The 11,531-nt window shown below is 42.1% G+C and overlaps 1 protein-coding gene across 1 annotated transcript; it reads left to right on the forward strand.

Annotated features, from left to right (window-relative positions):
• The first annotated feature begins 219 nt into the window (after positions 1 to 219).
• Positions 220 to 11,039, forward strand: pcyt2 (phosphate cytidylyltransferase 2, ethanolamine). The gene is made up of 12 exons (XM_026170154.1): positions 220 to 535; positions 4,847 to 4,935; positions 5,525 to 5,686; positions 6,364 to 6,515; positions 6,595 to 6,636; positions 6,754 to 6,892; positions 7,001 to 7,083; positions 7,678 to 7,755; positions 8,146 to 8,211; positions 8,450 to 8,515; positions 9,756 to 9,844; positions 9,941 to 11,039. The coding sequence occupies exons 1-12, from the start codon at positions 411 to 413 to the stop codon at positions 10,056 to 10,058; spliced, it is 1,209 nt and encodes a 402-aa protein (XP_026025939.1). The 5' UTR covers positions 220 to 410; the 3' UTR covers positions 10,059 to 11,039.
• Positions 11,040 to 11,531: the final 492 nt, after the last annotated feature.

An 11,531-nucleotide genomic window follows, 5' to 3' on the forward strand; every position in this document is an offset into this window, starting at 1 on the left:
TACTTACCTGGATGATTGAACACGCATCAAGACATTACACTGTAAATCTTAAAGCTATAAAAAGCAGTAACGTACACAGTGAATGTTTACATGTTGATTAAATGTGTATTATCACTTATCTAGCGTGGGCGCCCTTGGCTTCTCACACAGCGGTACTTGTTACTGCCGAGGGCACAAAGTTACGCTGAACATGTGATCTGGCGCAATCTGCACGTCAGCGGTTCGATGTGACGTGGTGCTAGAGGCGTTGCCCGGGGCACCCGGTTCAGTGTAAGTCTGAGTTAGAAAACAGGAGGCGCACAGGAGGATTTCATTTGAAGTGTTCTTTAACGATCCAGATACTCCTAAACTTAGGTCTCCTCTCGTTTTTACTTGTTTGGCGCTGCGCTGTTTCCCCTGAGCCCACAGAGATGATCAGAAACGGTCACCACGCTACTAGCGAGCCTCGTGAAGAAGCCGACTGCACGAAACCGGGATCCTCGGCGTGCAGCCCAGAGAAAAGGAAGCGGGTGGTCCGGTTGTGGTGTGATGGCTGGTGAGTGTGTGTACCCGCTTCCAGTTCTTATTATTAGTGTCGACTTATTAAACTCTTCTCCATAGTTTATTGGTCTGATACGCTATTGTTATGCAATCAACAGCAGGGGAACAGGAGGTTTAGCATGCTATTGCTAACTAGCCGCTTGGCAGTTGGTAACTGAGCACCGGGGCTTATCTGTTACTACGATAACCAGCTTAAATAGCGTATTACGTATAGCCAACGCTACATGATGAAATGCGCAGTGTTTAAACTGCGCTAGAAGTTCAACAGAGGTGAATGCTGTGTTGTCAATAATGTTATTAAGCGTTTATTAAGGACCCCGTGTTTCACTGATAAGCTTGAGTTGTGGGGAGCTCCGTTCAGAAAGCTGGGCGTTGTTCCTGAGCGGATCATCACGTTAGACCTCTGAGCCCACCGTTTTTCTTCTCCGGTGATCACACACATGCAGAATAGCTATTAATCATTATGGAGATGTGGACTGTGCTGTAAAATGAAAAGTAGCCTCGATACTTAAAATATCTAACCTTTAAAAAAATAATAATTAGCAATATTGTGTTTAATTTAATGTCGTTTCCGTCCTGTTGCTCTCCTCTGCTCGGGCGGCATTTTTCGGTGTCTGTCTTCCTCATGACACACATTCCTTGGTAAGTTTGGAGCTCGAGCTGCGTTTAAGTTCAGAGAAAAAGTACTTGTTTATATATGGAAGTATAGGTAAAGTTTACAAGAACAACACACGCAGTTTAAACACATACATTTGTTGTACCCCAGTAAAAAAGCCGATTAATGAATAATTAAAAGCACTGAGAGCCTGTACGAAAGTTAAAAATGTTTCGCCCGGCTTGAAACCCGAAAATCTTCTTCCTTGAATGACATCTGTGGTGAACATACTATACTGGTGTTGACTTGTGATAGTTACTAAAAGGTAATGACAGGATATCTTCCAGATGACGACGGTGGTTTTGTTTGATTGTTAATATTTAAACGCAAGCAATTTATGATGATGTTAAACCTGCTTATTTGGCCCACCTGTAGTATATTCACTGCCCACACTTTGGTAATAACTGCACTAGCACTAGTGACTTCTCAGCTTTTGGGATCGATAAAGCATCCATCCCATCTGTCTGTCTATCCTTCCTTCCAATGTCTGGTTTTGGGTCATGGGGGAAGCAGCAGTCTAAGCAGAGATGTTCAGACCTCTCTCTCCCTGTCCACCTCCTCCAGCTCATCTGGGGACAACCCGATGCACTACTGAGTCACCTGAGCGACATAATCTCTCCAGTGTGTCCCGAGACTGAGCTTGGAGCTTTCCTTAGGCACGATATGCCCAGAGTACCCTGGATGTGTCTGGAAAGAACCACCTCAAGTCCTTTCACTGTGGATGATAAATACTAATAAATAAGTATATCTTAGCTTTTCTTAAATATGTAATGACTTAATTTACAAAAGTAATTTACAACAAACCTAAACAAACAAAATATTTTAAATGAGTGCAATTATATATAGATCAATAGTATAAAATACAATGATAAAATAAATATCTTAATAAGATAAAAACTCCAGCAAAGCAAAATAAAAACATTAACCTGCATAGAAAGTGTCACATTATTTTTAAAGCGGCTCAGTGTAACAGTGTAAAGTATAGTGACAGAGGAAGCTTGAATTAAAATGTTAAAAGTAGCAAACAGACGATTCTCTGCTCCACAGATGTGTTGCATTGTACAGAGATGCTGCACGAGGCGTGAAAGGTTTCCTGCATCTGTCCTTCTTGCAGCAGATCTGAATCTGTCTTAGAAAAAGTTTCTTCGCTGCCTTTCCAACAGTTTGTCATCACAGCTTCATTTGTGTCCAGTTTTCTGCCAGTCACAGAGTCATAAAGTCCAGGGCTATAAATAAAATAACTGGCTTTACCATTAGAGTAAACAGGTGCCACATTCATGATCGAAACATACTGGTGCACACTTTCCTTACAGAAAATGTATGTAAACCTACGCCCATTTAATAAACTCTGCCTGGACAGAAGTGAAACTGATTATTTAAAGGTCAGAGGAACCTCAGACACAACACCTGTGAGTTGTGTTGCCTGCGCGGATGTTAAAATATCTCTTTTTTTTTTTCTTTTTTTTCACTGCTGTCCCAGTGAGCATTAGTCATCCTTCTTTTACACGTGCACCTTTATCCCATTAGGAATCCCGTCACGAGCACCTGCAGGTCTGACAGAACTGTTTGTTTATTTTCTGATTCGATCAACTGAGTAACGCCGAGTGCTGCTTTGAACGTATATTTACTCAGGGACACGTAGTTCTTTACGCTGCCTGTCTTGCTGACGGCAACAGACGGGACTTACTTCTAAAACAAACAAGCGTATATCTGTCATTGTTGTGATTTTAAACTCTTCTGCCACAAGCGCATGCTGTGGGGAAAATGCCTGGACCCTTGCTGCGGCTGGACAGAGAGCTGAGTCCTCATTTGTGATGTGTAAATTCTCTCCTGGATTCACTCAGGCAGTCAGTCATGTGGTGGTTATAAATATCTAGTGTACACTTTGTTCGCTGTATTGCAGAAGAGGCGTGTTGGAGTGGTGTGCAGGGCCTGTGGATGTCCTGAGACACAGAAATTATGCAATGACAGGTGAAATATGAGCGTATAGGAGCTCGGGATTCAAATGTTGGCCATGTGCGTTGGCCTCGTGACGGACGGGCGGCCCGACCAGGGTTTACCCTGTCCTCTCACCTGATGACAGCTGGGGGGAGGCTCAGATTCAGTTGTCATTAAGTAAAAATGTTAGTTTCAATGGAAGCTGAAGAAGCATGCTGAGTAGCTTTTCCTTACAGTCGGTATTTTCATGTTAAAATGATAAAATGGCAACAGAAGTTCTTCATAAACTGTGTACTTTTAGTACCTTTAGTCTTAGTTTTTAACTTTTAATCTCAGTCTGTACCTTAATGACGAGTTTTGACACCTCAGTATATATCAGTAAAACTGTGGTTTGGTGATCATTAGAATAGTTTCTCGGGTTTTTCAGATGGTAGCTCCATAGACACCCTCTGATTCCACATTCACAGTCAGTTTGTTCCATAAGCAGGTCAAAAATATGACATACAAAAGAGCTTCAAGGGTTACTCAAAGTATGCTTCTAAGGTGCAAAGAGTTAAAGGTGAAGCAAAGTGCTCTGTTGAAAGCGCTTCCATTCACCCGGAGTTTGTTTGCCACATTTAGGGCAAAACTGAATTAATAAGCAGCTGAAATGAAAGATCTCTGTGTGAAGACACTTTGTTCAGTTTGCCAGAAACTGTCAAATGGATAAATCTGTCAAATTTCTTGTAAACTTCGTAAAAAAGTTGACAGCAACCACCCACCTCTTCTTTTTTTCCCCCAGCAGTGATACCTGCAGCACGTAGGACTTTATTTTAAAGCTTTAATGGCCCTTTTTTGCCATTTTAGTTTATTAATAAAAGGGGGAGGAAGATCATAGATGGATGTAGTGAAGGAAGACATGCTAGGGTTGATGTGACTGAGGAGGATGCTGGGATAGGGTGAGATGGGGGCAAATGGACCACTTTGGAAAGATGAAATCTTTTTTTTTGTGGGCCAGTTCAAGGTCATAAGTGGCGTTTTGGGGAATATTGGAGTTCTAAAAAATTTTCAGCAGAGGATGAAAGAGTGACCTGGTTTGATCTGCAGGGCAGCGGACCCCCAACCTTTTTTGCGCCATGTACCGGTTTATGTCCAACAATATTTTCGCGGACCGGCCTTTAAGGTGTTGCCATGTTTGCTTTACAAACATAGTTATCGACTCTTTGTTTCACAATCAGGTTATGCCTTTCACTATCAGCAGAGACTTTGACTATGGTGCAAGAGAGAAAGAGTGCTCACATTTCCTTCCTATTTAAAAGGCAAGTCTACAGAACATTAACTGCACAAGTTGCCAAATAGTAGAAAGCAAATAAACACTGGAATATCGTAGACTTTGTGTCCGTCTAACCTTTCTCCCAGTAACCTTTAGCATTTTTGCTCACCACGACTGTCCGTCAGTTTGTTTTTAGATGGATATAGGCCATGTGATTTAAAGACACTGTCTGGCCCCTGCTGTGCAAGGTCACCAAAATAAAAAAAAGACACGACAAGGTCGTGAAAGGTTGTTTTAAAAGACAGTGATGCTGTGAGCCTGCAGGGCTTCAGACGAAAAGCCTAAAGCTGCAGGGTGCTGGTTACCAAGGCCACACTTGTGTTTTTATTCATTTGTTTGAGCCCTTAATGTATCCATTGTTTTCCACTGTGATGACGTGTCGCCTCTTTCCATCTCCACAGTTATGACATGGTGCACTACGGTCACTCAAACCAGCTGCGGCAGGCCAAAGCCATGGGAGATTACCTCATAGTGGGCGTCCACACAGATGGTAAGACCACAAGTACAGACCCTTTCTTAACCCTGATACAGTGATTAAATATTAATTCCTGACTAAACGGTCGGTCATTCAATGGAAAAATTGTCATTCACTCAGCTGTGTCATGGTTTGAATTTCTCAAATCTCATTTGATGTTATTATAATAATTTATAAGGGATCTAAATGCTGGAAAAATAAGGCAGTTTTAAAGACTGTATAACTCGAATGATATTTGTATTTCAGTGCTTTGCTTAATAGCTGATTCTGAGGGCGTCAGGCGGGGCTGATTTTCTATGGAAAGACTTTAGTCTGTTCAGTCACATCCAGTAACACTTTATCTCTAAATTATAATCAATAAAGTTTTATGGTAGAAGTAAATAAAGATGTTGCTCAATGATTAAACACGGAGCTAACCTTTGTCAGATTTTTCCTGCTTTAGCTGTGAACATCAGAGGCAGACCTTTGATTATAATCAGCTGTTTAATGTGGATGTTTAAGATTTCCTTACTGGAAATGTGTTGGTTGAAATAAAATATAAATGTAACTACATTTATATCTACATTTTTCATTAATAATTCTTTACCTAAAACCCAATTTAAAGCTGAGATCTCCAAGCACAAGGGCCCTCCAGTCTTCACTCAGGAAGAGCGCTACAAGATGGTGCGTGCAATCAAGTGGGTGGATGAGATAGTGGAAGGAGCACCATACGTCACCACCCTGGAGACGTTGGACAAATATAACTGTGACTTCTGCGTTCATGGAGGTGAGTCCGTTTGAATCTCACAGCCTAAAACGTTTGTTGTTACACATTGTCGCTGTGAAAGAATCCTCCCGAGTGACTGGGTTGTGCAGTGCAGGGTTAAGGCACTCGTGAAATCAGAGCTACACCATCTTTTATGTGCCATCTCCACCAGTTTGCTGATGTAGAGGCTGCAGGGTGTCCTTAATGTGCTCCCTGCTTAATCTTTAGGTTGTCTTGCTGGTTTTGTCCATTTTTATCTCAAACAAATATGAGAACTGCTGGACTTTCACACGTCCACATATATCGTTAGCTGATTGCTAATGGACTTACGATGGACAGTTGTAAATTTTAACATTTAGGGGGGTTGGGAAGCGCATCTGTAGCCGGTTCGATCCCCGTACTCTCTGTCCTGGTCGTTGTGTCCTTGGGCAAGACACTTCACCTACCGCCTACTGGTGTTGGCCAGAGGGGCCGATGGCGCGATATGGCAGCCTTGCTTCTGTCAGTCTGCCCCAGGGCAGCTGTGGCTACAACCGTAGCTGCCTCCACCAGTGTGTGAATGCGAGAGTGAATGAATAGTGGTATTGTAAAGCGCTTTGGGTGCCTTGAAAAGCGCTATATAAATCCAATCCATTATATCACTCAACCAGAGTACATGATGTGGGCAGGCTTCAGGATGTGATGTTTATGTTTCCCAGATGACATCACGCTGACGGTAGACGGCAAGGACACATATGAAGAGGTCAAGCGAGCAGGCCGTTACCGGGAATGTAAGCGCACTCAGGGCGTCTCCACCACTGACCTGGTGGGTCGTATGCTTCTCATGACCAAAGCCCACCACAGCAACATAGTGAGTTTACGTGGTTCTCTTTGGCGTGTGGATAGCTGTTGTTTATTTTATTGTCAGCCTAATCTTTTCCTCTCTGCAGGATAACCCAGATTATCAGCAGCATACGGACAACTTTGGAAAGGTAAATGTCATTTACTTTTAGTTTCAAGGGTTTGTGATATTTGCTAGTCTTTGCTCATCATCCCGACGATAGGAATGTGTCAGAGGCGTTCAGTGCTGTTTATATGTCACCTTTAAGGGTCCTAAAGGCCACAGTCCCTGGACAGGAGTTTCTCAGTTCCTGCAGACGTCCCAGAAAATTATCCAGTTTGCCTCAGGAAAGGAGCCTCAGCCCGGAGACACCATCATCTATGTGGCTGGAGCGTTTGACCTCTTCCGTATCCTTATCACATGAAAAAAAAAAAACAGAGCTGAGTTATGAACAAAGAGATTTCTGTGGTGAACATGTTGTTGTAGCTGTTTCCTTGACGACAGCATCTCTGCAGACATCGGCCATGTTGACTTCTTAGAGATGGTATATAAACAGGCGGAGCGGCCGTATGTCATCGTAGGTCTACACTTCGACCAGGTACATCTCAAGATTGAAAAATCTATTCCCCCCTGCTGCGTCAGCAGCTTTCAGGAGAAACATTTGGAACAAGTTAAATTAACAGAAGCTCACAATTAAATAGAAGTAATGGAAACTAAAGTCCTTAATGACTCTAGTCAAACTTTTGGGGAGAATTGAACGTGAAAATGAGCCTTGTAACTGCTGGCTGAGTCAGTTATATTAATAAGGGTTCTTATTTAAGACCAGGATTGACTAAAGTGCATTTTGATCCATCTGCTCATTTTCAGATGGCCACTCTTCCCAACATTTCATCCAATTTTGAAGAAATTGTGCTCCTATAAATAAATTGAATCGTGTTTTGCTGTGTAAATTTCACATCTTATTATCTCTATTAGAACTTTTGACCTCTATTTTTTTTTCTTTTTTTGTTTTGTTTTGTTTTGTTTTGTTGATCAAACTCGGGAACAGCAGTCAGCTCTTTTCATTGTCACATTTAGAGGAAGCATAAGAAATAAGAAAGCAGTTTTGCTACTGTCACATCCGTATCTGAGATAAATATTTGAAAAGGAAGAGCATCGAGGTAATAATCACTGATCTCGTCCTGTTCTTCAGGAAGTGAATCGCTACAAGGGGAAGAACTATCCGATCATGAACATCCACGAGAGGACCCTGAGCGTCCTCGCCTGCCGGGTGAGTTCGCATAAGAGAAATGTTCATAACAGCGAGATGTTTTTTGTGCCCCGCATAATCACACACTGAACTTGGCTAAGCGCCATTCATTCCTCCTGATCAGCTATCAGTCAGGAACAATAAGTCTCTGTGCCCCTTCTGCATCATGTGTTGGTGTTACCTACGAGAGTGTTACACAGTCTATAAAAGCATTAAGTCGCTCCGCTCTGTCATCAGTTTTTACCAGAGGTTGTTCACTGAGCTGTAGAAGCATACTGACCTTTGAGGTCTCCTGTAAAAGGTTTTTGGTTAAACTGTGATGTGTAAGCAGAAATGCACAGATGTGATACTGCCATTATAAGGTTAATCATTTAATAACTTTTCCTCTCACTGGTCTCTGTGTGTCTGCAGTATGTGTCAGAGGTGGTGATTGGTGCTCCCTATGCAGTAGGCAAAGACCTGCTGGATCATTTTAAGGTGAGTTGTAAATGTGTGGCGCCCCCTGGTGGTATGAGATGTGTTAAACATGCTGAAGTGGTTAACCATTATCATTTCAAAAATGTGTATAGAAATCGGTTTGATAGCCTTGTATGTGATCACTGAGTTTCAGATAAATCTGATTTATATAGGAGCTGTTTATATACAAAAAAATAAGGAGATAAAAGGATGTTTCTGTATTTTGTCATGGTTTAATCGAGTGTGTTTGAATGTGCAGGTGGACCTAGTGTGTCATGGGAAGACTGAGGTACTTCCAGACAAGGATGGGGTGGATCCCTACGCTGTGAGTACACTGTTAATAAACACTGTGAAGATATTGTGTCACAGATGCACAAGGATTCACTGACGATCCAGTTAAGTCCTTTTTTAAAGTGGTTTGGCGATAGCAGGCAGGCAGCCTGATGGGAAGTACTTTAGTTAAATCCAGAGTCTCCACAAAGCCTCCATCCCTTACGATTATTCTTTTTTCCTTTCTCACATTTTCTGGACAAGCACTCGTGGCAACGGACAAAAAAACAATAAAACAGAGAAAGAAATAGTTTGAGGTTAGTCAGAGATAATCCTTGACCAATGTGGGCAGTGAGTATATCGCAGAGATGAGCAGCACAAATTCCTCTGAGAGGGCGTCTCAGCTCTCCCTTCGAGACAGGCTGAGGAGCTGAGTCACTCAGGAGGGACTCAGTAGAGCTGCTACCCCTCAACACTAAAAAGAGCTGTCATGGTTCAGACATCTGACCAGTAAGTGCTGGATACCTCTTAGGTGAGACGTTTTGGGAAAGGCCACACCCAGAACATGATGGAGAGATTATGTCTCTCAGCTGAATTGGGAACACCTTTGTTCTCCCTGGAGAGCTGGAGGAAGCAGCCAGGGAGAGGAAGGTCTTAGCATTTCTGCTTAGACTGCTGCTGCCCAAATCCATTTAAGCAGGAGAAAGGGATTTGATCCATCCATTAGGAGTTATGTGCTCAAAGCTAAGATGAGCATAAAAATCACTTTGTCTTGATCTGTTTTCACACGTGTACTACAGCCCTGGACTTTTACAGAGGTCACCAAACAAAAGGTGCATGTGGAAATGCAAATATCAGACGCAGCCAGGTCAGACATTGAATGGACTTTAACCTTTGCAGCTATGAGCAAATACCACAGCAATTTGTGCAGTAGATTCCAGGCTTGTGAGTGTCATGTGCAGTGCACACCCTGCACAGGCAGCTGCCTCATCTAAACCAAACACTTTTCTCATAAATCAATCTAAAGCTGGCTATTTCCTGCTGTGTACTACATGTTAAGGAAGGACAACTTTGGAAAAATATCCTGATCTGATTCACTTCTTCAAAGTTTATCTATTCAAGACTTTTCATGGTCCTGAATCAAATCATGAGTCCGCCACAATCGTTAGATTCGATGAATGATAGGTGCTTCACTTTGGATTTAAACCATTAACCCATCTGGCCTGAAGTGGCAGTATGGAGCAAAATATCTGCTAGTTGCTTTATTCTGATCAGTTATGTTTTTGCCCCCTCAGGAACCAAAGAAGAGGGGGGTATTCAGGGCTATTGATAGTGGGAACAATCTCACTACTGATGACATCGTCCAAAGGATCATTGAAAACAGGTCGGGGACTCGTCGCTTCTCTGGGTCTTCATTTTCTGTATTTATAAATCTGTATCTTCATCCTTTGTTTACTAATCGGTCTTTTCTTGTTAACAGGCTGCAGTTTGAAGCCAGGAACCAGAAGAAAGAGGCCAAGGAGATGGCAGTGATTGAAGCAATGAAGAAAAGAGAGCAGAAGCAGCAGGGCGAAGCTCCAGCTCAGACTGCTCACTAATAAAACGGCAAGCACGGCCCCAGAGTCTGTTTTACTCGTCCACGGACTCTCAGGTTTAAGAGCATGGACCCGGACAGAGTCCATACAGTCCTCAGCTGGGCCTGGCTATTCGGTTTCTCTGCTAGTCCACTGAGTGCAAAATCCTGCTTTGAATATTTTGGTGAATCAGCGTGCTTATCAGTATGGACTGCTCCAGCCTAAAGGGTTTAGGATAGATCCAAAAAGTCCAAAAACCCACTAAGACCTTAATCTGCAGCATCCCTTTACTCTTCCTCCACAGAAAACGTTTATTTTCTGTTGTGCACTGTTTTTGTCCATGAAGTCACACACTACATGTCCCCGTATAGGTGTAGAAATGGTATGTTAATTTTGTAAGTATCCTTAACTTATTGACACAGTGTTGATGTCATTGTCGGTTATGTTTTTAGATTTTTAACCAGCTTAGTTTTAACGATCATTCTTAAAATTATCATCAGCACGGTTGAATGTACTTTGTTTTTAAGTAATTTTCATCCATTTAATTTGTAGATCTCACTTTTTAAAAAAAAATCAGTCCTAAAAATATATCTTTTAAACGATCTGTGAGTGGTCGAATAGTTTTAACTACCTGAATTTGCACCAAGTGTGTGTGTGTGTGTCTGCGCGTGCGTGTGTCTGTGTGTGTGTGTGTGAGTGTGTGTGTGTGTGTGTGTGAGTGTGCATTGAATGAGGTCACTGAAGGTGTGTTTGGTCTATACTAGAATAGTGCCTCAAAAGCTATAACTAATGTAAGGGCTGTTAATTGTCTCATTGTCTGATTCCACAAACTACAGCATATCTGCAGCTACTCCTGTTTCTGTTTATAAGGAATGTGTTGGAGAAGATGGGATTTTTTTTGTTTCCCTACTTCAGGAGACAATCCAAGAAGTCATGTGAACATAAAGTCCGTTGCTTTTCCTGTCTTTGTATGGGGAGCATTAAAGGTGAATTGTTACAATTATTCACAATCTTTCAATCATTGTCTCAGTTAAAATATTTGCTTTATTTAATAAATAACAATGTGGCAAAAGCTGAAGGCAGCATCCATGTTTCTCAAAAGGAATTTCTAGTTTTGATTCGTCGGATCACAGAACAGTTTTTCACTTCACCTCAGCCCATTTTAAATGAGCTTTGACTCAGAGAAGACTGCAGTCTAAGGGATTGGCCACATGGGATGGGTCGAAGTACCCTTGCACTCTGAGAGTGAAGTTGGTAATGCACTATATGGATAAAAGTATTAAGTCACACCTCTTAATCATAGTTTTCTCAGGTTCGGTCTGGGCCTGTTAGATCCAATGAAAGGAAATCTTATTGCATGAGCTTAATTTTTTTGTGATAATTATATGCTTTTAACTTTGTGGGAATACGTTGTGGAAACCCCTTTTTCTGTTGCAGCATGACTATGCCCCACTGCACAAAGCAGGGATCATAAAAGCAGGGCTGAATGAGCTTGGT

This window comes from Astatotilapia calliptera, chromosome 6 (assembly GCF_900246225.1).
Source record: "Astatotilapia calliptera chromosome 6, fAstCal1.2, whole genome shotgun sequence".
Lineage (NCBI taxonomy): Eukaryota > Metazoa > Chordata > Actinopteri > Cichliformes > Cichlidae > Astatotilapia > Astatotilapia calliptera.